The sequence below is a fragment of the Canis lupus genome, chromosome 27, assembly GCF_048164855.1.
Source record: "Canis lupus baileyi chromosome 27, mCanLup2.hap1, whole genome shotgun sequence".
Taxonomy (NCBI): Eukaryota; Metazoa; Chordata; class Mammalia; order Carnivora; family Canidae; genus Canis; species Canis lupus.
In genome coordinates this window covers 7,740,474-7,767,037 of record NC_132864.1, presented here as the reverse complement: position 1 = coordinate 7,767,037, position 26,564 = coordinate 7,740,474, and the positions used below count along the sequence as shown (strand labels likewise).

At 55.5% G+C, this 26,564-nt stretch overlaps 1 protein-coding gene across 3 annotated transcripts in view; it reads left to right on the top strand.

Moving 5' to 3' along the window:
- Positions 1–4,445, top strand: part of ADGRD1 (adhesion G protein-coupled receptor D1) — a 122,594-nt gene extending 118,149 nt beyond the window's left edge. For all 3 annotated transcript variants that reach the window (XM_072802102.1, XM_072802100.1, XM_072802101.1), the window contains 2 exons: positions 1,116–1,208; positions 2,459–4,445. In XM_072802102.1, coding sequence (XP_072658203.1) covers positions 1,116–1,208; positions 2,459–2,554 — 189 coding nt within the window. In that variant the 3' untranslated portion in view covers positions 2,555–4,445. The remainder of the gene's footprint in view (positions 1–1,115; positions 1,209–2,458) is intronic.
- Positions 4,446–26,564: the final 22,119 nt, after the last annotated feature.

Below are 26,564 nucleotides of genomic sequence, written 5' to 3'. Positions count from 1 at the left end.
TGCAGTGGGGCTGCTTTCTGTCAGCCCTTCTCCTGCATCCTGGTTGCTCAGCAACATCCAGGCCTCCTCCCCCTCCCCCGCCTCCAGCATCATACAGGCCCTGCTGGCTCTGTGGAGGACAGGGGAGTTGGAGACAGTGGGGAGGGGGGGCAGCTGAACTGCAGAATCTACACCTGCTTGCTTGCTGTCTGGCACATCAGGGAGAGTAAGATGTAGATGTCCTCTCAACAGTCCCAAAGGCTTGAGGAAGCTGGCTGGGGTGTAAGAAGGAGGTCTCCTGACTGTAGGGTTTAGGGGGGACTGTGTCACATGTCCTTCACGGGCATTGGGGCAGTGGAAGTGGGCTCATTCTCAAGTGCAGTCTGGGTGTTGCACCGGCTGTGCACATGGCCATGGGGAGGGTAGAGGCTGCTCCAGATCCTATTTCTCAAGACCCATACTGATGCTTACATTGTGGCTTGATGTATGAGACCCCACCAGGCTCAGTCATGGGAGGTACCTCTGGAGTGGTGAGTGGGAACAGGAGAGAGGTACCACCCCATCTGTGCTGTTTCTCTAGAGGGTCTGTTGGTACAGGGATGTAGGTCAGGCAGGGAGGGAAGGGATGCTGGGGAGACAGGGTGAGTCACTGAGGATGATGATGACCAGGGATGGAGGGGGTCACATGATTGCCAAGCCAGGGAGAAGCCCCCAGGCCCAAAACTATGGTCTGTAAGGTAGGAAGGAGACGTGGCCTTGAGCTGTGCATGGCCCCGTGTTTGCATTAGTTGACTTTCTTCTCCATTGTTTCTGTGGCTGGTCGGTCCAGTTCCCTCCCCATTCCTTGTTGAGCATGTCTGGTACCCTGTCCAGAACTGTGATGAGGCCAGCAGGGACCACACCAGATCCAGCTTTCTCCCTGTGCAGGCCCTGATACAGGGGTGGGACAAAGTCTGCACCTGCCGAATGAGGCAGAGTCCGGATAGGATGCTTCCAAATCCTGCCCATACCCTGTGGTTGGTATTCTGGGACTTTATTTCAACACAAAACCTAGAGACCTTTGAGGATGACCTCTTACTGGTGCTCTTTCCACCACTGAAATTTCTTCTAACGAGTCCTCTGTTCTGCCTTCAAAGGTGAGGGCTGCCTTCAAACATAAAACCAAGGTATGGACCCTCACGAGTAGCTCTTCCCGCAACACTAACGTGAAGCCCTTCAGCTCCGACATTGTGAGTACCAGGCAGTGTCTTGTCTGCGTCCCCTCTTCTTGCTTTGACCCTGACCCTTACAGACCCATAGACTCCTATCTTCTATCCTTGTTACCTGGAAAGCCAGAGTGGCTTCCAGCTTTGCTGAGGTGCACTAGGCCTGTGCCCTCCTAGGCTTTCTAAACCCAGAGCTTCCAGTGGGCTCTCCTTCCTTCCCTGAGCCTGTCCTGGGTAGGGCCATGTCGTACAGGGGATTGCCCAGGCCGGGGTTGTGGAGGTGTGGCTTGGGTGCCAGTGGCTCCTGCTCAGCCTTTTCATACCTGACATGGCCTGCAGGCTGCGTGTGCTCTGGGGTGACATTATGCCCTTTGGCCCTATAAACAGCAGGGTCCTCTGTCCTGGTGGTATCACACCACCTTTTGCCCATTTCCCAGGGTCATGTTCCCAGGTCCATGTTGATTTAGGAGGATGGAAGGAAGCATCAGTTGACCAGGAGGCAGACACTGGACATGCTGCTGGTGCCTGGGGAGGCTGAGAGTCACCAGGACAGCCCAGCCTTCAGGAAGCTTCTCCCTGAGAGGAGTCTCTTATCCCCTGAGATCTGGACTCTTGGTACTCAGGGATCTCAACAAGCCTGTCATCTCAACACCAGGCTTGATTCACCTTCCCCCTGTGGGAAATGCAGAGGCAGGCAGGGCCCCCAGTTGCCTGGGGCAGATGATGGTGTTTCCATAACACTGCTGCCTGCTACCTGAGCCCAGGGCCTGGCTCTGGGGTGCTGTCCTCAGGAAGAACTCCCCAGGCAGCGTGCAGTAATGGTGCCCCCCATGTAGTGTGGTGCTGCTGCCACCATCCACACTGTTCAGTTTGTTCACGCACGTGTGGCTCTCCCACCTCCTGCTGGCGGGTACACCATGGGAACAAGAGTCTGGTTGGCTTTGTTCATTCCTGTGACCCCAGAGCCTACATTAGCAGTGGGGTGTGGTTGGTAAACACAGAGTGAGTGCAGGCACAGATGGGGAGGGGTGCGAACGAATGCACTTGTGCCAGAACAGGTGTGCACAGCAGCCCCTGGAAGCCATGAGAAGTCGGTGCAGAAGGTAGAGAGCTCCATGCCCCCTGCAGTTCCTCGGGGAGCAGGGGGGTCCTGATGGCCAGCGGGGGTGGGGGGAGCCCCTGCAGCTCTCTGGCCCAGCACTTCTATACTCACTGGGATCTGGTGTCCCATCTGGGGATAGTGTCTTCCCAGCTCACTCCTTTGTGGTTTACAGATAAACGGGACCCGGCCAGGCACAGTGTCCACCAAGCTCAGCCCCTGGGACAGGGGCAGCCATTCTGCCCACCGCATGGACCTGTCTACCGTGTGAGCCAGGAGGTCTCTGATGGGCCATTTTGCTGCTCAGAACACACCCCTCAAACTGACCACAAGATACACTCTGCCTTCACCATGGGACCCTCTGCTCGCTGCTGTCTGGACACGGTGTCCTGGCCCCCATGATGGTCACCCTCGCCTCTGACACTCCCTGTGTGATGGAGCCCCCTGCTGGGCCCAAAGCCTGATATAAGGTAGTGGGTGGCCCTCCCGGTTCTGATCCTCCTGTGGCCAAGTGACTGTGCCCCGGGCATTCCCGCCCCTGTGGGCACACAGGACCCTGGGCTGCAGCACCAGCAGGGCAAGTGGGCCTGGGTGCCGTGATGGGGCCTTAGGACCAAGGGGCAAGGTCCTGAGGGCATGAAGGCCCCCAGGCACCCCCAGAGGGTCAGGCAGAGGCAGACAGGGGCATGTGAGAAGCATGAGGAATGTCCTCAACCTGCTGAATCAGCCACAACCAGCTCTGAGAGGCCAGCGCCCACTGAAGAGGGGCCCTGGCAGGCTGGTGCCCTGCAGGCCACTCTGGCGTTCTGGCCTCTGCTGTGTGGAGTCTTTGGGCTGGGGGCCCTGGCCGCAGGGGAATGCCTCTTCTGGGTGAAGAGCCAGGTGGGGCCACTGGGGAGAGCTTCTCAGCCCTCCTTCAGTTCTCCCCACACTCCAGGCCCTGCTATGAGCTCCTGAGCTTTCTCTCATGCCCCGGCCTCCAGAGTTGGCTGCTGCCCTGCCACTGGGCTTCCACGGCCTCGCTTCCCAGAGCTGCTTCTTGGTCACTTATAGACACCTGCTGTGTTTCTGATGGGTAGATGCCAGTGGTATGTGTGCCATGTGGCCGCAGGGGCCTGGGGGGGTGGTGGCTTGATGCAGGGGCCTGGGAACGGATCGCCACTGGTTTGTGGACTGAGACTCGGCCCTGTAGGAAATGGAGTGACTGTTACCATTGCGTGTGTGGGCAGGGTCCTTGGGACACCGGAGCCTGTGACCCTATATGTGACCCCCAATGCCATTGAATATCTGTGAAAGCTCAGAACAGGGCATCCATCCATCGGTGTATGAGCCATGTAGGTCAGACGTTCAGACCCGGAGCCGATACTGGAAAACCTTCCTATAAACTGTGACCGTGGTGGTACCAAGCCCTGCCCACCCCACATACCTGCCGGAACTTGGGGGCCTTCCAAACAGTGCACCCCGATCATGATGGGTGCCACAGTCAGGCATAGGCGTGCCCTGCGTGGGGGAGGTCGACCCAGAGCCCCATGTGGATCAGGTGGATCTTTGTTCTATCCCAGTGAGGCCCGGCGTGCAGCTGACTCAACAGGGGGGACAGGGCAGGCACCTTGTGGCCCCCGGGGCGGGCTGGGGGCTAGAGCGCTGCCGAGACCCCTTGTAGTGAAGAGCCCAGGTGTGCCCAGCCCCTGCCCAGGCTTCTCGGGATTCCAGAAACCAGATCACTTGTAACTGGGCGTTTGGATCCTTGTCGTGCCTGGGAGCACTTAGAAGTGAGAACACTGTATTCCTGAGATCTACACTTGCACCTTTGTCTCTTTCATTTCTGGTGAAGCAAATCAAGTAAGGAAGTGTCTTTACTTTAGCTGGAATTCTTTGTTTTACACTCTGCATATTCGCGCTACATAGCTAATATATCAAGAGAAAGAAGGAATAACTTTTTATTTCTAATGAAGGAAAGCAGTGCACTTTATTTATAAGATGAAGATTTTGGCTTCTGCAGTGCTTTATTATCTACATGCAATTTGGCCAAAGATAAGAAATTGGAAAGAATCATGTGTTTAGAGTAGTTCACAGCACAGTAAAGATGATGAATGCCACTAAGCAGTGAAAAATATGCTGTGATTTTGTATGAAATAAACTCTCAATGTCCTTAAGATAAACTGTGGCCCTAAAGTCTGTTGCTTATGGGATGTGAACGGGACTAAGTCTCATGACAAAAACCTGTACAGAAACACACATGGAGGAAATCCTGCCCTGGGACTCACTTGGCAGACATTTATTCAGCGCCCACTGTGTACTCAGCACATCCGCTCTGGGATATCGTGGCGGATGATGTCTTGGCTCTTGGGAGCCTCCCTCCTCAGGGCAGGGCAGCGGGGGGTGAGCACCAGCCCCTGGGCCCAGGGAAGGAGGACAAGGAGAGGGTCTGTGCAGCCTTGTGTCCCCTGCATAGATGTGTGGTGTGGGGGAGCCTCAGCACCAGCCACCCAGTCTGCTTTGGCATCCCTGCAAACAGGCAGGCACACTTTCCTCGTCCAATATCATATGCCCTGTGCAGCCACCTGCTTTTAGGCTCCTCATGCTCTTCTTGATGACTTTCCATATTGCTACATATTATTCATAATTATGCTTGTAGTGGATATGCAATGAAACATCCAATTACGTGTGATGTTTTACTAAATCCGTGAATTATTTTACAAGATGTTTTCCATGCTTTTGTGTTATGTACAGCATGTATGTATTTTATTTGTATGCATATCATGTTACTGTTTTGATAGATTTTTCTCTACACATATGAGGTAGGGGATCCATAGATATTGACGTCTCTGATGTCATTCTGCTTATGCCTTCTTTTCTCATACTGATGATTTTCCAGTTGAAAATTCAAATTGGGTTTCTGCATCAAAAAGGAAATAATTACATGGCTCTTGAAAAATTTTGCCCAATTGCTTCCCAAAGCAGTTGTGGGGTAGCCACATGGGTGGCTCAGTGGTTGAATGTCTGCCTTTGGCTCAGGTCATGATCCCGGGGTCCTGGGATTGAGTCCCACATCAGGCTCCCTGCATGGAGCCTGCTTCTCCCTCTGCCTGTGTCTCTGCCTCTCTCTCTCTGTGTCTCATGAATAAATAAATAAAATCTTTACCAAAAAAAAACAAACGAAAAACAACAAACCAGTTGTGGGGGGCCAGTGCTCAGTGCCAGTGAGAAATTACTGATATGTTCATCTTTCTAGCATTTTACCAGCAAAGAGTGTTTGCTGTCAGTATTTCTGTTGCCAACTTAGTATGTGCGACCTGTTCTCATCTCTCTCTTTGATCCCTGCGGGGACTAAGTGGATCTTCCTCTGCCTTTATTTTTTTGTCTTTCTTTCAGAAGGGGGCTGGCCATTCTGAACACCTTGTCCTTACAAAGTGCGCTCACCTGCTGTGCCCTGAGTTTCCCCCAGTCCCATCATCCTGTGGTTGGTGTGGTGTGCATGTGCGTGTGCGTGTGTGTGTGTGTGTGTGTGTGTACACATCCCCAAGCCACAGCAGGATGACCGTAGTTCCAGGCCTTCTGCTCTCAGACTGACCATGGACCAGTGCTGACCCCTGTGGAAATGCCTGGGCACTTCTCTGAGCATCTGGTCTATCTGGGGTGCGGCTCCTGTTCATTCCTCCTGCCCTGTTGCAGAGGTAGCTATAGGAGGCCGGGGTGCAGCGTGGGCAGAGGGCCACCCCAGGTGGAGCCCCCCACCTCCCACAGTGGCTGGCCCCCACTCACCTTGCTGATCCTGCAGAGACCCTGCACGCCTTGGAGTCCACATGCGGGTCCTTAGCTTGTTGGGCACACTTAGGCCTTTACGGTATTTCCTCCCATGTTCAGGGAGTTTGGCTGTGAGGGTGGGGGGTGGGGGGTAGGGATACTCTGTTCACACCATGGGCCCAATCCCTACCTTTAGATAAAGTATCATTTCCTGTGTTTTTATTGGGGGAGAATTGACAGACGGCATCACACTAGTTTCAGGTGGACAATGTCACAATTTGATGGTCATGTACGTTGTGAGATGGTCCCCACCATGAGCCCATCTGCCACCACACATGGCTTTGGATGACGGACACGGCATCAGACAGTGGCCACCACGCATTCTGTTCCATCCAGGGCTTCCTTGCTTTATGCCTGGATGTTTCCACCTCTGAATGCCCATTCCCCATTGCCCTGCCGCCCCTGCCTCTGGCAGCCTCCAGCCTACTCTGCTTCCATGAGTCTGGCCTTCTTTTATCTCATTTAAGTGAGATGGTGCAGTGTTTATCTTTCACTGCCTCACTTACTTCCCTCACATGACACCTTCCTGGTCCATCCATGCTGTCCCAGCAGCCAGAGCTCACTGTGTGTACGTTTTCCTTCTTTGTTCCCCCGTTGATGTGGATTTCGTGTCCCACAACCTCACTGTAGGATTTGGTGCCTTTTCTTCTCCTGCTTGACCCTCCAGCCACGGCCCCGGGCCCCAGGCTGGACAGGAGGGTGGGGACGGGCTCCCTGTCTCACTCCTGATGTGGGAAACAGTGTTTCCACCCATTCACTCTTGAGTGTATTACCTGTGGGCTCATCACATTGTGGACTTTACTATGTCAAGAGTTTTTTGAATCATATTGATACTGACTTTTGTGAAATGCTACTACTGCATCTACCCAGATGGTGGTCTGTTCCCCTTCTTTCATTCTGCTGCTGTGGCGTGGCACGTGGTCTGTGTGTGTCGTAGCATCCAGGGAGGAATCACAGCTGATCGTAAGGGATGGCTGTTTTCACAAGTCAGTTCGCTAGTGTTTCTTTGAGGATTTCATCAGGGATAGTGGCCTGCAGTTTCCTTTCTCTAGTTCCCTTTTCTGGCTTCAGTATCAGAATAATGTGGGCCTCATAAAATACGTTTGGAAGTGTTGCCTCCTTTTCAGTTGGTTGGAAGGGTTTGAGAAGGATTGGTGTTGATTTTTTATGTGTTCATACCCCCTCCCTCGATCCTGCCAAGCCCGCCAGGTGCCGATAGCCTCCCACCCGCTGGCGCACACATGCTCAACAGCCACCCTTCCACAGCCGTTCTGCTGCTCTGGGGAGTGCACACAGGGAGCCCGCCAGGGTGCTGAGTGCTGGGGGTTCCTGTGGGCCAGTTTGGGTATCATGGTGCAGCTTCCTGATGGAGTCTGCAGTGTGCTTGGTAGCATCTGTGTCCTCTAGATGTTCTCCGAGAGCCCTGGCTGTGTCCTCCCATCTGCGGCCTGTGAGGATGAGTCCGGTGAGGATGAGGAGTGGGTGTCTGGCAGCATCCACGCAGCTGAGGAAGTGGGGCAGCTCACTCACACGTTCTCCCTTCACCCCTGGGAGGAATCGCGGGCCAGGAGGTGACTTGGTAGCAGGCTGTGTGTGGGGGTCGGGGTGCCCGGGTGATGTGAGGCTGAGCACAGAGTGTGAGCTCCAGCCGCGTGCCGCAGCCTCCCTGCTGGACTCCCCGACCTGCACGAGGGCTGCCAGCTGTGCTGACTGGCTACACTGGTGTCCCTTACACAGAAAGTGGTAGAAAACTCTTTGTCTGCAAAATAGAATGCAACATCTGAGGTTCTGGCTCCGGGATCTGCATGCCGTCCACGGATCTGTCGGTCTCTCCTTTCCTTCCGACCCTGCACCATTTGTTGTAGCTGTGTTAAGTCCTGAGACAGGGAAGCAGGAATCCCCAAAGGAGGTTTTTCTTCCTCGTGTTGTGTTGGCTCTTCCAGATACTTTGCCTCTCCATAAAGGTTTTAGAGCCACTTTGTCAGTATCTGCAAATCACTTGTTGGGATATTGATTGGGATTGTGATGAATCTGTAGATCATTCTGAACAATTGATTTCCTCATGGTATTGAATCTTTCAACACTTGATTATGGAGTATCTCTCCATTTATTTACATCTTGAAATTTGCTATAATTTCATCTTTAAATGTTTGGTAGAATTCGGACAGATTCCAATATATATTTTAACTGATTCTTTTTTTTTTTTTATTTTAACTGATTCTTAAAGTAATGTTTGAAGCACATGGATTCTCTCCTCTGTTGCCTGTAGCCTGTTGATGAAGCATCACAGGCATTCTTTTTTGTTTGTTTGTTTGTTTGTTTGTTTGTTTAATTAGGAGCACCTGAGTGGCTCAGTCAGTTGTGCCTCAGTTTTTTTTTTTTAAGATTTTATTTTTTTATTCATGAGAGGCACAGAGAGAGGCAGAGACACAGGCAGAGGGAGAAGTTGGCTCCCTGCAGGGAGCCTGATGCAGATGTGATCCTGGTGCCCTGGAATCACACCCTGAGCCAATGGCAGATGCCAACTGCTGAGCCACCTAGGCATCCCCACAGGCATTCTTCATTTCTCTCAAAGGGTTTTGACTTCCAGCAGTTGCTGTTGTGTCCTTTGAGTTCCTGTTCTCTCTGCTTCCATTCCCCATCTGTTCTCATGTATCGCCTACTTCTCTTACAGCTCCTAACATATGGATGATTTCAACCTCTGCACAGTGTGTGAGTCTGGTTCTGGTGCTTTCTTCCTCCTTGACTGTGGGAAGCCTCACAGTGCTGCTGTTGCTAGCCGCTGACTGAGGCTCAATTGGGTACTAGGGACCGAGGTAGGAAGAGGTCAGGGTCAGGGTTTGCACTTATCTGGCCTGAGCTGGGCTGTGTTTGTTGTTCACCTGGGGCTGCAGGTGCCTGAGGCTCCTAATTCCTGTATGGTCCATGTTCTTGCCCTTGCCCCTGAGTGTGGGCTTTCCATGTGTGCTCCTCAGAGAGATTGCAGCTTTGCAGCACTGTCAGCTGGAGCCACGGGTACCCTCTGGACCTCATGCCATGGTGGTGACAACATGGGGCAGGGGGACTGCTGTGATCTTATGATAAATCTTCATCTTTTACTGGGTCTGTGTCTAGGGTGGTGACCCTCAGGAACGTTTCTCCAGTGAGCAGACTTTTCTCCCCATTCTGGGGACAGAGGAAGACCAGGGGACCTGGAAGGGATGACCTCCCCCCCATGTGGGATCAAGCTCTGATACCACGAAAACCAAAGATGAGCCCCCAGTCACAGACCACTCCTTGCTGAGAGCAGAGTGAAGCAGCCTCATGGCCTTGGGGCTGGGGGTGGAGGGGCTGTGAGGGCCAGTCCCGGCGGGCCGCCACCTGCTGCCTTCCTGTCTCCCCGGCTCATGGGGGACTACCCCTCCCCACCAGCATCCTTTCAGGACAGTTAATCAAGAAGATTAACGGGCCTAATGGAGTCTGTCCCGATAAATGAGAGAGCGGCCTGACCCTGCATGCTGCGTGGCCTGCTCTCATAATTGGATATTCTGCAGCCTCCTCTGCCTCTATTAGGTTAACAAGCCGTGTTTGTCACATTGCAAACGGCTCTGTCCCTCTGTTCTCCTGGTGTTACGGATCTCCCGGGTTTTGGGAGACTGCGCCTCAGTGGCCCACCTGTCTTCTCTCCCTGGTGAGTCCTCTCCATGGACCCTGGGTGGCCTCTCCGCCTGTGGGGGCGGGGCGCACGGGGCCCCCAGAAGGTCCCTGCCTGGCCCTGCCGGGAGGATGACCAAGCCCTCCCAGCGCTCCTCCCAGGATGCAGGCCGCGGCTGCCGGGGCTTCGCGTGAGGCTGCTCCCCAAGCTGGGGGGGGGGGTGCTGCAGAATGTCGGGGGCGGGGAGAAGGGGCACACAGGACGGCGACCTGCCTGTCCCAGGCAGCTGGAATGTAGATGTGGGCACTGGAGCTCACGCAGCCCCTGAACGCCAGGAGGAATCCGATATTGAGACATTCCTAGAGGCGGGATAGAGCAGCGTCCTCCCCTTACGCCCCTGAACTGAAGAGCCAGCCTGGACTACACTTCTCCCGCTCGGCTTGCGTGAGAGACAAGTCGCTTGCATCCTGTCTAAGCTCCCCTGCGTGGACTGTGGGGCCCGAGGCTCTCAGCCAACTGTGTCCCTGGTCCCTGCAGCCGGGCCGGGCGGGCGCATCCCGCCCCTCCGGGCGCGCCACTGCAGAAGGCGGCTGCCCTGCGCTGTGGCTCAGAGGGCAGCGGGCCGGGGCTGGCGCCACGGCGGAAGCCGACTCCTCGGCCTGGGCTGGGGCCGGGGATCCTGCATCCCAACAGGCTCCGGGCCCGTCGGGCTGCAGGGCCCCGACCACACCGGGGGCAGCAGGGGTCCCGGCCCGGGCCTTCTCACCTCCTGTCCACCTGCTGCCCTCAGTAGCCCAGCAACCAGCAGGGAGGCTTTGAATGTGGACGGCCCGGCCCCTGGGGTGCGAGGGCTCAGCACCGATCGTTACTCTTCTGGAGGCCGTTACTCTTCTGCCTCGAGTGACAGAGCCTTACGAGCTTCCCTCCCCCGGCTGCTCCCGCTGGCTTCATGCCATGGCACAGACTTACACCCGTGGACAGGATGTGGGGCGTCAGCGGGTGAGGCCTGCAAACAGCCCAGGAAGGGCCAGTGGATGGTGAAGAGGCGGCAGGTGGGTGTCCAGGTTGCGGGCTTAGGATGGGCTTCACTTGTGTTTTCTGATGCTTGGCTAGAGACGGGGAGGCTGTGGGCGGGGGCTGATGAACCACACCCACGTCTCAGGATGCTACACTCTCCATGACATCAGGTCTGACTGAGACCAGAGCCATCACCCTCTCACTTCCCACTGGCCTCTCTGGACCCCCAGTCCTCAGGGGCCTCTCCTTGGCATCCCACTTCCTGGGATCCCCCGTCTCTGGGGCTCATCCTCGGATGCCTCTATCCGACACTCTTCCCACCCTGTGAGACGTTTCTGTCACTTGCTGAGCAGAACATTCCCACTTGTGGTGTTTTGGAAGAAGGAATCAAATTTTACCTTAATAAAAAAAAAAAAAAAAAAAAAAAAAAAAAAAAACAAATTTTACCTTAATGCCAAAAGCATGATCTATTATTATTGGTTTAAAACAATTTTTAAGGGAGATGCTTGAGCAATCTCCCAACCACCTGTGAACATCAAACTCCTACTGGAGGTATTTCTTTAAATCCACTTCCAATCTTATCAGTTTTTCCTTTTACTAACATATACACTTCATTGTGTAAAAAGAGTATTTAAGAGTTATATATTAACTTATATATAATTATATATATAATATATAATTATATATTTAAGAGTTATATATATTAAGAGTATTCCGGAGTTATTTAAACTTTAAATTTTCCCATGGTATTAAAAATAATTCTTTTCTTACAAAATACTGTAAAAGGAAAAACAATCACCCATCATCACATTCTCCAGAGGGAACCACTGGGGGCACTTGGTATGGGTGCACCTGTCCATGTGAACACGAGACCTCTAAACGTGTGCCTGGACATAAAGGCAGACGCTTCACCTACTGAGCCAGCCAGGCACCCTGAGGTCAGTCTTTTAAAGGAAAATCAGCTCACTGTGTGCACTTTGTTGTAACCATTTTTGTTCAGTAATACGTGGCTTTGTCTCAAGCCACTAGCCATGCCCCTCGGACAATGAGGCTTTCTTCTGCAGAAGGCCAGAGTCATATGAGGTGCCTCTAACAGTCAGCGATCCCTGGGCTCCTCCTTGCAGACTCGCACCGGGTGAGTCTGATGTGGGATCCGCGACAGCCTGTGGATTTCAGTTGTATTCCTTTGGCGCCATGCTGTTGACAGTGGAGACTACCTCAAATGGTTTTCTCTTGTGAATAAATTTGTGCTCCACTGTGATGGAGAGACGGGCCCCTGACCTGTCCTACTCAGTTGAGTGGAAGAGTACTCAGAAGAGGGCCTGCACAGAGTAGGCGTTCAGTGTATGCAGGAGGGTGAGTGGGTCATCTGCGATGCAGCATGTGACTCAGAAGAGCCTCCAGGGGCCTGGCTGTCACTGCTCACTGACCCCTCCTCAGAGGGGACTTCCTCACTCCAGATGCTACTTTAAAACCCCTTTCTTACCTGGAGGGCATGTCACCTGTCAGGGGTTCCAGGAGTCCCCTCCCCATGTTTGGCACCCCTTCAAGCATCTGCTGAGCAGTTGGCTTCGGAGACAAAGCCAGCGGACCCACTGAGTACCTATTGTGTACAGTCCTACTGCCAGGTAATTACCGAGCATGTACTGCATATACCCATAGTGCTAGACCATCCCTAAGTGCTTCCTGCATGGGCCCACATTGCCAGGCCTCTGCTGAGCACCTACTGTATGCATCCACAGTCTCAGGCCATTGCTGAGAACTTATTGCACACATCCATGCTGCCAGGCCACTGCTGAGTACTTACTGTGTACATCGATATCCAGGATCTCAGAACATGGTGCTAAAAGGCCTGGATTCTCATTGACTCCCATCCTGATCTTTCCTCTCCATCCACACTTGAACCTGCTCAACCTGGTGCTCTGACTCATGTAGCTGGGACATATTTTCAGGAACCACCCCCATTGACCCTGTATGAAGCAGATTCAAATTTTGAGCCATGCAAAAATGAAACTTTTTTTTTTTAAGAACTCACCTAATTTGAATTTCTACATTCAAATTAACTGACTGCACAACATCCTGTCTTGGTCAGTTCTGCGTAAATGTGTCACGTCATGATTGGACCCAGTCATTCAGACTATACCTCCATCTCCCAGGAGGTGCAGGGCTGGATGCATCTAGTTTCACCACCGTCAGTCCCTCCACATAGATGTCTGCAGAGATGTCCATCAGAAGCTGGTTCTTCCGGGTGGCTGGAGGGAGGGATGCAGGGATGGATGGACCAATGGACAATTGATGGGCAGAGGGATGGATGGGTGGATGCAGGTGGAGGAAACATCTTTGGCCCGCTGTGTATGACCAGCTTGGTATGGCCCTGAAAGCTAAGTCAGTGGCCACCTCTCGGTCACTTCCTTTCTGGTCAGCCTTGGAAAAGCGAGGACCCATGTAATTCCAGTCACAGTCTCAGCGTCACCCAGAAAACCTTTAACAAATAAGCACAGTATGAGAAAAAAAGGGCTGTCTGGGTCAGACATTGATTTGTCCCCCAGGGGAGCCTCAGGGAGGGTGTGAAAAAAATTAACAGAGTCAGGTGGGCAGGGGACAATCTTCCACAGAATAGGGTCCTGGGTGGTCTGGGGCATGCACACGCCATCTGTGCACGCAGACCGTGTCTGTCTGTGGATCAGTCTCGGCTACCCACAAGAGGCACCTGGGGGATTTCAGAATCCTGGTTTCCAAGCTGCACCCAGGACAACTAAACCAGAGTCTCTGAAGGCTGGAGGAACCAGTCGTTTTAGAGCCTCCCAGGTGATTCCAACAGGCAGCCACTTCGAGAACCACTGGTGTAGCGCTCCCCCTCCCTTGGACTCTGGGAACTTCTGTCCCACCTGAGCCTGAGCACTGGGTGGGCAGGGATCGAGTGGAACGCTGGGCAGGCTCAGGCTCTGCTGCCACTGGAGCTACCGTGTCCTGGCAGCTGTCCTCCCCTCCCCAGAGCCACACCCTCTTCTTTGGGTACAGACCTCCTCCCTATTGTTGGAGGAGGCGGTCAGAGGATGTGACCCCTGGCTAACCTCAGAGCTGGCCCCAGGCAATCCGGGGCTCCCCACTCTTCCGTCCTTGGACAGTCCCGTCTGCCCACTGCTCCTACTGTGAGAGTCTGTTCCAAGAAAGTGGCCTTGAAAGAACGATGTGACACCGAAACCCTCTGGATGAGTGTGGCAGTGGAGCCCCGCTAAGGGCTCTCTATAGATTTGAGGATTTGGGGGGCAGGGCAGAGATCTCCTAGTCCCGTGGCCAAGACAGCCGCCGATGGAAATTCCCTTGCCACCTGCCCATCTGGAGTGGCCACCTCTGTCCTCTGTCTCTCCTTGCCCTCTGTGTACAGGGCCCGGGGTACCAACCAGCCCCTACCCTGAGGGCCTGAGAGGGGTTTGCTGTGCCTCAAGCTGCCAGTTCCTCTTCCATCTCCAGACCTCCATTCGCCTCTGGAGCCTCTCCTCCGGCCCAGGATTCCAAATGTGACACTGCTCTGGGCCCTCTGGGCTCACGCAGGAGGTCTGAGCCCATTAGAGCTTCCATCTGCACAACAGTGCTTGGTTTAAGAAAGGTCAAATGCCTCAAGCTGGCACTCCTGGCCCCTGCGGAGGAAACCCTGGCCTTCTGTTTGAACGGCCGTGAAGAGGCAGCCAGCATTTCTTGAGACTTCTGAATCTTGAATCAGAGGATGTTAAAGACGACGGACTGAGCCAGCACAGAAAAGGAAAGAATGGACTCTGCCCATGTCACTTGAGTCCCTAGGTCAAGCCAGGCCTGAAATCAGGCTAGACTTCCCAACTACGTGCACCAATGATTTATCTTTTACTTATGCTGATTTGGTTTAGGTGTGCTATTGCTCCTAAAGAATGGATCCTGGCAGACAAAGCCTGCAAAACAGCCTGGGAGGACAAACGGGCTCTGGGCACACACCCAATCTCTTTGCAACCAACCATCCACATTCTATCTCCTCTTGGCGCACAGGTCACACTGAGATCTTAAGGAAGCTCAACACAGGGAGTCACACAGATTCTGATCCTGGTGCTGCCATTCTTGAGCTGGAACCTTAGGACAGTCATTTATCTACATGAACTTCAATTACCTCATCTATGGAACAGTGATAGTGGTAGTGCTAGAATCATCATCTTTACTACTAATGTTGAACTGGGGGCCAAATGATGAGCCGCCGTACATAGAGTAGCAAGAACTGCATGTGTTCATGATGAGCCTCATGCAGTGTCACGGACTCAAACAATGATCTATGGACGACTCAGCATCCCCTTACCTCAGGGACTTGGCACCCACTGTTCCCTCTGCACAGAAAACCCTCTCCTTGATTGCAAGTTTCAGATGCCAGCTCTCTAAGCCGCCTCCTGTGTATTCCCAGAATTCCCAGTAATCTTCTGTCCTGGTATACATTACAGTTTGCAATTCTGTGTTTTTAGATTAGCTATTCCATTTCTGAATCCTTCTCCAGGATGTGACCCTGACGTTAGGGGATGAGTCTGTACTGCTGATTCATCAATACCAGTGAGAGAGTCTGGCTCCTCATGAAACATGTGATAAATAAATGACCGAGTGGAACAGTCTGGCCACTCAGGGGCAGCTTCTTGCCTGGGAAACTGTGCCTGACTGTGGCTGACATCCCAGAGATTCCAGGGCCGAGGGTCACTGTGGTGCACAGGCTGTGAGGAACAGTCCAAGCACTCAGGGCTGCAGGAGTGGGCCGTGTGCCACACGCTGAAACACAGTAGTCTGAGGGCTGTCGAAAGTCCATATTCTTCATCACCTGACAGGGAAAGTGCTTGTCCGTGGACCCACCTGGCACCTGGAGCCAGTGACAAAGCTCTAGCAGGGTGCACAGTGGGGCCCATGTGGGCTGTCATACACTCCCTGGGCTGCAGTAAATGGGCTCTAACAAGTGCATAACTATCCCCAGAGGAGAGAACGGTGTCCTTTTTCCCTCTAAATATGCTCAGACATTACAAGCTTTTCTTTAAAACTAAGGCAGGTGCCAGTCCTAAGATCACACGTGAGAACTGAGAGGATGCAGACATAGATTGCTAGGAGAGCTTAGTGTTGATGACAGAAGGTCACTGCAGTGATGTTCTGAGACACTCATTTTGTTCTTGAAAACCGGAATGGACTTTGATGTCTTCTCAAGCCTTCATACATTTTGAATTCACCAGAGCCTTCTTTCTCAGCTCCCTGTGCTCTGCCAGGTGCACTGGGACCAGCACATGGTGGAAGCAGAGATGAGGGTGAGCTCGGGTAGCACTGTCCTAAGGGGATGGCCCAGCTCCCAAGTCTGCCCCAGGGTGGGCTACCCTAGGGAGTCCAGGATCCGGATGCAGAGGGCTCAGGGCCCCCGTCCTGTGGTGGCCGAGCCGGGGAAGTCATGGAAGCATACGGAAGGGGCCTTCACTTCCCAAGGAACCCAGTCCAGGGCCACACCCCCACAGGTGACCATCTCTGCCAGGGATGGGTCACAGTACTTTGGGTCCAAACTGTAGACCTGAGCCACAGCCAGGGCCCAGCATCAGAAAACCTGGAAAAACACTTGGAAATGTAATGGCTTTTCAGAGTCCTTCCCATTTTCTGCTACTCTATGCACAGTGTGAAGGAAAGAGGAGGGTGAGCGCTTGGCTCAGAGGGGCCTCAGAGGCAAACATCCTCCTGCCCCCTCCTGGGCCGGTGACACCACTTCCCAGGGACAGTTTCCTCCATTGGTCCAGCCAGGTGAGTCATCCTCCCCTTAGTGAGTGCTGACCCACAGCAGGAGGAGCAGTCGCAGGTCACTTCAAAGGTATAGAACAGAGCCAGTCCCAGGATGGAGAGAGCAAGTGCAGCCTCGCTCCCCACCATTCCATCCCCTGAGGGCCCGGGCTTGGCTTTTCTCTGAGCTGTCAAGACGGGCAACTGGCGACCTGAGTGTGTCTTCATCTAATGGCCCTCCCTCATCCCAACCCCTGAGGGTACCCAGGGCCTCCAGGGATCCCACGGCTCTCCACCCACCTACTGGGCAGTTCTGCCTCCCAGGGAAGCCCCATTTATGCTCATGGGAGGGATGCTGGGCAGGCCTTGGCAGCAGGATGCAGGCAGGGAAGATTTATGCAGCAAGTCAACCAGGAACTTCCACCTAAGCTTTTCTATCTAACCGATGAAGGCTTCACTGCAAATCTTTACTGCACGGTTGAAGCCAAGGAGATGTACACACGAGGATTGTCTTAAACATACTGATGTTTTTCTCTGAGGAAGATCAAAACGTAATGATTTAGATTGGGATGTGCCAGGAGGAGGACTCCCAAAGGAGGACTCAGACCAGCACCTCCGTCTCTCAGGACCAAGCACTGAAGACCAGCTGAGGGCCCTTCTCCACCCCACACCCTGGTTTGCAAATACCTGGCCCAGAGCGTCCCACTCTCAGGTGGGAAGGGATCTGGGCCGGTACCTGGTCCTTGCCATTTGACGTCTGAGTCCAGGGACACATGTCAGCCAGTGTACGGGTCACAGCAGCACTGTCGCTGTGGCTACTCTCCAGGCGTCTGGGTCACCTGCGGGAACTGCCTGCAGGTTGGCGGTCTGCTTGCCGACTCAACTTCCCACGGTGTCAGGGGCTGCTGCTGCTGTATTACCTGTGTGCCTGACAGAGAGGAGGTGCTTCCAGCGTGTCTGGTGAGGCCATGCTCCCTCCATGCTACCTGAGCGTACATCTCATGAGCGTGCGAGCTAGCTCTAGGTGCCCACTGTGTGCGAGTCTTGTGCTCACACCCTCCCTGCCCGCCTGTCAGCCGTCTGTGTGCAGCCCGCAGGTGCACACTGTGGTGGTGGTGGGGATGTCTCCAATGTTGTCAGTGACCGCTGTGTCCGCGCTTTCTCAGAGTCCCCTGAGTGTTCCCCCTGCAGGACTTGCGCTCGGCCTGCTGTGTGTTGTTGCTTACTTGTGCTGCACATCTGGATTCTCTACACCGCATCTCTGTGCGTGGCCTACACCCGGGCCTGCGGCTCCGAGAGGCCTACTACCACCTGCCCCCAGGTGAGCTGGCCGCAGCGCTTGCACGATTTCCTGATCCACGGCCTGCCCATGACGCTGCGCCTGAGCAGTGTCCGCGGCCCCGGCGCTCCCGCCGCGTGGACCTCACGTCTGTTGCGGACACGCTCGGCCCCGTGCGGTCGTCGCGTCTGGGATTCCCGGGGCCGCAGGAAGGCCGCGGAGGCCGGGGAGCCCGGGGAGGGTGGACGCCACGGAGGCACTGGCCAGCACAGGCCAGGGAGGCCAGGGAGCCTAGACGGGCCGGGGGCTGCGGAGGGCAGGGCGGTCACAGAGGCCGGGAGACTGGAGGCTGCGGGGGCCACAGGCCTGGGGGATAGGGGAGCCTATAGAGGCAGCAGAAGCTGAGGAGGTCGCAGAGGGCAGGGAGGTCAGAGGCCGCACGGGCTGCGCCCCTCTGTCCCCACAGCCTGGGCGCTGACCTCCCTAGAAGTGGCGAGAAAGGAAATAGATTTTGAAAATGTGTGATGTGCTCAAGTTCTGTATTTTCTAAAAGGTTCTCATCTTCATCCTTTTTCTATCCTGTGGAAATGATACATCTAAAAATTGAGCTGATGAAGGGACCTAGTCTTTATGTACTGCGCTTTTCACACATTTTGTAAAGTTCTTGGTTCTTTTTTGTAAACGGTTCATTTTGTAAAGGGCTCATTTTTTTTCTCTCCTGGCAAGTCCGATGCACACACTATTATTTATTTATCTTTTGGCCTGGGAACTTCCACCTTTCTGGTCATTACCAGCTCTACCAGCTTTGGTATTGATCCCACAATGTCCTCCTGGACTGAGGCAGGTGATAGGTTCCTCTAAGGACTCCTGGCATGTTCCTGGGATGACGCAGAGCCTGGGTCTGAGGGATAGGGGAACCAGGGCATTGAGGTCCAGCAGCATGGCCCTGCCCAGGTGTTCCCAGCACCCCAGGATGCAGGTGTCTCGCCATCCTCTCTCCTTGCTGCCCCCTCATCCCACACAAGGGAGGAAGCGGGCTCGACCCCCCACTGGACACGTCCTGCCAGAGACCCCCCGCCCCAGGCCTTCCTGGGGACAAACCAGCATAAGCATCACTAGCTGCCCCAGCGGTCTCCAGAGGACGCTCTATTGCCGTCAGAGGCCATGGACCGGTCACCAGTCTGCGCAGCTGCCATCACCACCGGCCCTGCCCGCCACCCCCCCCCAGGCAGCCATGAGAGGCCAGGCTCTGAGTCGGGAGCCTGCGGGCAGGACCTGCTGGGGAAACGCAGGACAGCTTTCCCCGAGGAGCCGCGGTCTGTGCGGAAGATGCACCAGGTGCACCCGAGCCTCCGAGGCGGGGATCTGGGGGGGTCTGCTGGGGTCCTGAGGTCAGGGTGAGGGAGGACTCGTCCTGTCTCCGCTGTTGTGTTGAAGGAGGCAGGGCAGTGGTAGGGGGGACCCACGTGTGCAGTGTGGTCGGCGCCCAGGGCCTGGTGAGGGGTCCTGGCATGGGGGCTGGAGGTGCCCGCTCGGGACGCGTCGGAGCCTCCCTGAGGGTGTGACACGGAGCTGGGCAGGGATGGAGATGTGGGACAGAATGCTCCAGAAACGCAGGTGGGTGGGCCTGGTGCGCGCTGGGTGCAAGGCGGGGCCCCCGGTCCTGTCCCCAGCTCGGCCTGTGGGAGGACCCGCGTGGAGGAGGCCCAGCCCCGTTCCCGGGGCTCCCTTCCCACGTGGACAGCGGACACGCCCCTGATGCTGAGTGAGCACCAGGTGGGAGAGCTCCCGCTGCTGTCCCGGCCTCCCCGGCACCCAGCCCCGCCAGCCAACGCCTCCTGTGAGCCTCCAGGCCTGAAGGCAGCCCGGCAGGGCCCCGGCGCTGCAGGCCTCGGCTCGGGGCTGGCGGAGCGGCCGGCCAAAGCGCCGAGCGCGAGTCCCCGCCCACCACGCGCCCCACAGCGCCTGGACGCGCACACCTCCGCCCGGGCGGCCTCCTGGAGCGCCTTGCGCCTTGCGAATGCGCATGCCCGGACCGCCCCGCCCCGCCCCGCCCCCGTGCGTCTGGGGCCGCGGGCCGCGGGCGCGGGGGCGGGGCGTGCACGTTGGCCTGGGGGCGCCTGCCGCGTGCTGTGTGCCCTGGCCCAGCCCCGGGCGGGTCGGTGCAGGCGGCACCTGATGGCGCAGAGGCCCGGGAGGCACTGCTGGGGAGCGGGGCCGGAAGATGCTCTGCGGGTCCCCCTGCCGCTGGCTCAGAGGGGCGGCCGGGAGGGCGGGCGGTCAGGACCCGTCCAGAGAAAACCCGTGGTCAGGAGGTTGCGCCAGCACGCGCATGGCCCGAGCAAGTGCCCGGGCACACCCTGCGCGCTTGGGCCCTGGTGCACACACGGGCCTCACACGTGCAAATCAGAGTCATTCATTCACGCACACCTGCAGAGGCAGAGACGGGGCGACTTGGATCCCGAGTTTCCCTGGAGCTGCACACAGGAACCCAGCCTGCCCGACTTTGGTCTCTCTGCTGCACGAAACCTTTGAACTGAATTAAACACCCTCCAGCCAGTGGAGGCCGGTTTGGGAGAAGGACCCCGTAATGAGCAGTCACTGCCCCAGGCCGGATGGATGCTGGAGCTGCTGCTTCTGCCTGGGAGGGTCACTGGGCCCAGTTCCCCAGGCTGCCCTGTAGTAAGGATCGAATGCTAATGGGTTTTTAGGGGGAAGTGGGAGCGTGTGTGTGTGTGTGTGTGTGTGTGTGTGTGTGTGTGTGGTGGACACCACGGCCCTCCACAGGGCTGAGGGGCTGCCCCACGCTGAGCCCCCAGGTAGGTGACCTGGCCGGTGACATTCCTGCATCAACAGGGGCCTCAGCATAGAGAGGTGTGGACCTCACCTGTTCCCAATTAGCTGTAAACACGATTTGTGCCCTGGCTATGTCTGTCCCAGTAAGCCGGTTCTGGGGAAGAAAATCACATTTAAGAGTGAGTCATTAGGGATCCCTGGGTGGCGCAGCGGTTTGGTGCCTGCCTTTGGCCCAGGGTGCGATTCTGGAGACCCGGGATCGAATCCCACATCGGGCTCCCGGTGCATGGAGCCTGCTTCTCCCTCTGCCTGTATCTCTGCCTCTCTCTCTCTCTGTGACTATCATAAAAAAAAAAAAAAGTGAGTCATTATGCATATATTGCACTTGAAATTATAATTGTATGAAATCTCATGTCTAGACTAAGAGGAACTGAGTTTTGATTATTTAACTACATTTCCTGTAGCTCTCAGGAGGATGGCTGTTTTTCTAACAGCTGTCTGCCTCGTTCATGAAGAGTGATATTTTCAGAGTTGTACCCTTGCGGGTTTCTAGAAAGCTCTGGGACTCTTAGGGTTTGCCCTGGTGAGTCATTCTGAAAGACAGTGCTCATTCTGGGCCTATTTCCCTCAGACTCCTTCCTTCCCCCTTGCATGTCCCAGACCCTGGCAGAGCTGGTCTCTGCCTGTGTTAGTCATAGGAGGCAGTGGTGGTGGGTAAGGAAGGGAGAACCAGAGTGTCCCCTCTCTGTCCGGGCCCTGTGCCTGTAGTGGCTGCATCTCTGTCAGGGCTCTGCCCTCTGTGCACAGAGTGTGGGAACTTCATCCCTTTCTTGGTCTCTCTGACCAGGGCTTGGTGGCAGCTTGCTGGGTTGGCTGCCCTAGCCTCACAATGGCTGTCTGCCCTCCCAGCATACCCACAGGGAGGCCTGCATTAACCCTTCCCAGGGTGGAGCACCTGCAGTGATTCCTCTTTACCTGGTTGGATCCTGCTCTGCATGCTCCTGCCCAGGACTCGAGCCTCTACAGCCTCCTCCCCCCTCCCTCCTCCCTCCACCCTCACGCATCTGCACCCCAGCACCTACAGATTCTTGTCTCCCTCCAGGCAGGCCCTAGCACCCTTGCTTCCCGCAAACCCGGGCCCTCTTTGACATTCCAGCTCAAGGTCACCAGTCTTGAGTCTTCTGTCTGCAGTGACAAGATCTGCTGGGTCCTCCCAGAGCCCTGGTTTGTCCTCTCCTGGGTGGTCAGCAAGAGCACATGGTGGGGTCGGCACACGTGTCTGCTTTCATTCTTCTACTCATTAATTAACTGTCCAGATGTCCTTCATGCTGACTAGGAGACCAGCTTCTATCATCAGGATTCTGTCTCTCTACTACTCTTGGCTGCACTTTCTTCCATGTGGGTGCTCGAGATACAACAGTGGAATGAGAATTTATTTTCAGTTATTAGTGACAAAAACTCTACCGAGAATTGGCTTAAATGCGAAAGTGTTTGTTGATGCAGATGATGAACCATCCCGGGTTATTAGCTTCGGGCATGGATGGATCTCCTAGATTCTCCAGGGGTTCTCTCTCCTCAGAGTACTGGGCTTTCCTCTGGGTTCGCTGCATCCTCAGACAGATGTCCCTCATTGTGGTGTCAAGGTACCTCGTAAAGTTGGGGGGCTGGCACCTTTGCTTAGAAACCCCGGTGGAAGTGCTTGACTTGTCCACTGGCTCCAGTACATGTTTCAGAATTCAGTTCCCTGGTCTCCCAATGGCCTGGCTTGAGTCACATGCCCATCCTTGAACTAAGGCTCATTACCAGGCAGGTGCAACATGGGGAATCCTGTGCCTGAGACACTGGCCCAAGGAGACAAGGCACAGAGTTGAGACAACCAGGGAACAGTCCAGATGAGTACAGTCAAGGAAGGTTTTGGTTTTGAGATAGTTGGAGACTTGTGCTGTTGTAATGCAGGGAGATGCTGTGGGCGGTTCCCCAGGTCCCCCAGCGGTGACGTGTGGCACAAGTGCAACACCACATCACAACCAGGGAAGGGACCCTGAGGCCTTGTCAGGCAGGAAGATGTGGTTGTCCTGCCCAGGCATCCAGGAGATGGCTCTTGGCTGTGTATTCCCCAATAGCCCCACGAGTCTGTGCACATCTGTGGGGCGAGGGCACACTGTGGGTGAGGATGGCCCTCCCTGAAGGTGCAGTGATGGTCGTGCAAGGCGTGGACCAACAAGAGAGTCCTCTAAGCTGCGCTCACTGTGCTTCAGCTTTAAAAGAAGAAGGTGTCTGCACACATCTGTGTCACTGAAGATGGGCATAGACGCCCCCCCACCCCCACCCCGAGCCACCCCTCTCTGGATGGCGGGTTAGAATTGTGTCCATGCATCACTTTCGCAATGAAAGGTAACTTCTAACATGGAAGCACATGAGGTGGGCTGCCTGTGTCTGAAGGAGAAGGTTTCTTATCTGCGGCCATGTTCCTTCCGTGACAGGAGAGTGTGGCATCTTCTGTCACCCCCTCCCTCGATCCCCGGAGATAATAGTCCCATGCAACACAACATCTGGCCCTGCCAGCATAACGTGTGTCTGCTGAGGCTCTGCATCCAGGCCCCTGTCAGGTTCCCCACAGAGCCGTGTCCACACGGGGCCCCAGTAACTACGTGCTGACTCCTGGGTGCCTGTCAGCTGTTCACGTCACTCCTGTTTGCCTGGTCTCGGGGCGGGCTGCTTCCTGCTGGCTCCCACCTGAAGTGCCCGTGAGGCCCTGGCACATATCAGGGGCCCAGTAAGCTCCAGCTCATCCCCCTGAAGGGTCGGGCTGAGTCTGGCTCTGATCAGCTCCCCTCGGGGCCTCTGAGCTTGGCATGTGGTGAGATCTGCCCTGGAGAAACTCACGGGGGAGCGGGCCTCACGTGGACACAGCAAGGAAACAAATGCCCCTTATCCGGTCTCAGATTCTGTCTCTGCAGTTCTGCAAGAAATCAGGTGCTGGCTGCTGGAATGTTCCCTGAGGTCAGAAAGGGCCTGGCTGCAGGTGAGCCCTTTGCTCAGCTGCAGACCCATCTGGAGTCCCATGGGGCAGGAGACCTATCCCTCAAGAACTGTGTCCTCCTCCCCTGGGAAGCTGTCCTGCGGGAGGCCCGAGTCATCAGCGAGAGCTCCCTGCCACCCAGTGTGGTCCCTCTACCGTCCACCCTCCTCTGCGGGCCTTTGCTTCTGGAGATCAGGTCAATAAATATATTCTCACCTGTGCAGCATCTGTATTTGGGTCTTGCTCAGGGGGGCCTGTGAGTCTCCAGGTTAGGCAGGGATGGGGCTGACACCGTGAGGCCTGGGAAGGGGGGTGTCCTGGGGAAGCACTTGCTGAGAAGGATGCTTCTGCCAGAGGAGCCCATGTGGGAGCTCCCTCATGTGGGAGGTTGGGGGTGGCTCAACTGCTCTGCGGGTCCGAGTCTGTTTGCTTAGAATTAACAACCATAAACCACACCTGCCACACCTCATACTTGCCGGTTTTGGTGGATTTGCTGCTGATTTCTGTGCTAGAAGTTGCCAGGCCTGGGGAGAAGCCTCATCTGATGAGCAAAATTTCCCAAGTGGGACAACTTCACACAACTGATGAGTCCACTCTGGGGCTAGCGGAGGTGTCTGTGAGTTCATGAAGGCAATATTGCCCTTTCAGGGCCACCTGTGGGCTCATCCGTGGTTGAAAAGCTGGCCTGGCTCAGGGATTCAGTTCCATTGAGGCTGTGAGACAATGACATCCATTCGCGCCTACCCCCCCCCCCCCTCTGCCTCCGCCCCCAGTGGCTTCATTCTGCTGCCATGTGTGGGAGGACAGGTGCAGGTGGAGTCCTGTCCCTTGAATCGTCAGCTTTCACAGTAATGGTGGGCCTGGCTGGGCCCTGTGTATGACGCCAACACAGAAAAATTCTGTCGACATTCGGGGAAAATTAAAATGAAATCTGGATTACAACACACTGGATTAGGACATTAAACGTCTTTTGTAGGTGTGACAGTGTGATTCTGTCTGTAGGGAAAACACTGCTCCCTTGTTCTGCGTGTAGTAAATAATAACAAAAAAGAAAACCCCTTCCTTCCCTCAAAGACTCCTGTGGGTCATTCATCCTCAGAAGTGGAATGAAGATATAGTTGGTTCAAACACACGATAACTGCAGGCATCTTACCTCATGCTCGCACACCCCGACTCCCAGCACAGGGTGGGCGGCGCGGCTCGGAATAGCTGGGGTGATCTGCGTCTGTGATGGCCCTCCTCTCCTTCAGCCCTGTCCGTTCCTTGTAACAGGAACCAGCCCATCTGGGGAAAAGGTCGGAGGTGCAGGGTCGAGTGTATGGCAGGTTTCGTGCTCCCCTCATCTTCATCCCTTGTGCGTCCTACCTGGGCCTGGACTTTGAGTTGGCACATGTGTGGTGCTTGGACCAGGACACGGAGTCTGAAGGGGTGGGGCCGGCTCCCTGCTTCGGACAGAAGAGCCACTGATGTTTCCTGGACCCACACACGTGCCCGCTCTTGTCAGGAGAAGGACATACCTGGGCTCACTCGCCAGTCCCAGGGGACAGGAGACTCGTGGCACGGAGACTCCGGAGCAGGTTCAGACCAGGCCAGGCCAGAGGCAGCCCGCCGCTGTCTTGGGTGTGAGGTGAGATCTGTGTGTGTCGCCCGACCTGTGAGGACACGTGGCTGCTGGCTTAGGCCTCTGGTTGAGGGTGATTTGTTACCCAGCATTCTGTGGCAACAGCTGAGCAACAACGTTCCCCCTCACGGTCTGGGCACCCAGGAATACATGGGCGTGCCTGTCCTGCAAGGACCTGGGCCCCTCATCCCACTGAGACAGCAACTCTGAGACAGTCGGTGGAGCCTCGTGTCTGCTGCATTCCCCAGGACACCAGCCATGCAGGGGCTACCCTGCTTTTCAGACGCTTAATTTACGAGTCCTGTAATAAACACATCATTATTGCTTATGAAGGTTTTGTGACTGTGTTATAGGAAAGACCTTGTGTGCTCAGGAGTTGGTGGGAAAGAATAGTCTCCAGCCCAGGCTCCTGAACAGTAATGTGCGATGCATGTCCTCCGTGAGGGATCAGGGTATAGTGAGCTTTCTGGTCAGATGCAGGGCATACCCAGAAAACCGTCCTCAGTGGGATGATCTGATCAAGCTGGTGACACGTCAGACGTGTGAGAAGTCACCCCACTTCTGGTGAAGAGACTCCTAATCCTCACCACCAGCTCTGAACTGATTCGGGGACCCCTGAGGCAGCAGAGCCTGTGGCAGGTTGTAAGGAGCTGGCAAAAATGCTTTGTGCTTATCCGATCATCATAGGAAGGAAGCAGCACAATCTCCTAAGGGGATCAGGAGTCATCACGTCCCCTCAAAGGGGCGGTGAGAGGCAGGGCCTCCAGGCCACGGAGGGGACAGGCAGGACTGGGCTGTGAGTGCTGCCTGCGGCCCCAGGCCCACACATGGCGCGTGAGGGAGGAGGCTAGAGGACTTCGGAGGGATTCACAAGTATTCTGTCCCCCTCCCCCGACACAGCCGGCCAGGAGTGTGCCCTGCTGCCCCTGACACTGGGCGGAGGCACGATGTGTTTGGGCCCATTGCAGAAGGATGTCACCACATCTAGGAAAACACCCTCTGATGAGCCGTGAAAAGAGCCTGCCCGCCGCGCACTGGTCCAAGAGGTCAGGAGACGTGCAGAGCTGACCCCGGGCCTTCGGGCTACGGAGGTGCTCACCTTGATCACCAGGGGCCTCACCTGGCTTAGCCACGTCCATCCCACCCACCTCACCGGGGTGCGCCCTGCTGAGCTCCCTGAGAGCATCAGGCTGTGCCCCTCCAGCTATGACTTCTCTGCGGCCACGGCCTGGAGGGCCACCTGCCCTCAGCTCAGAGCTCCTGCCTTCAGGATGATGAGCTGTCAGGGCTGAGCCGGAGATGGCCTCCTCTGGAAGCCCGGACCGGCTGCCCCCTGCCAGGGAGAAAGCCCTGA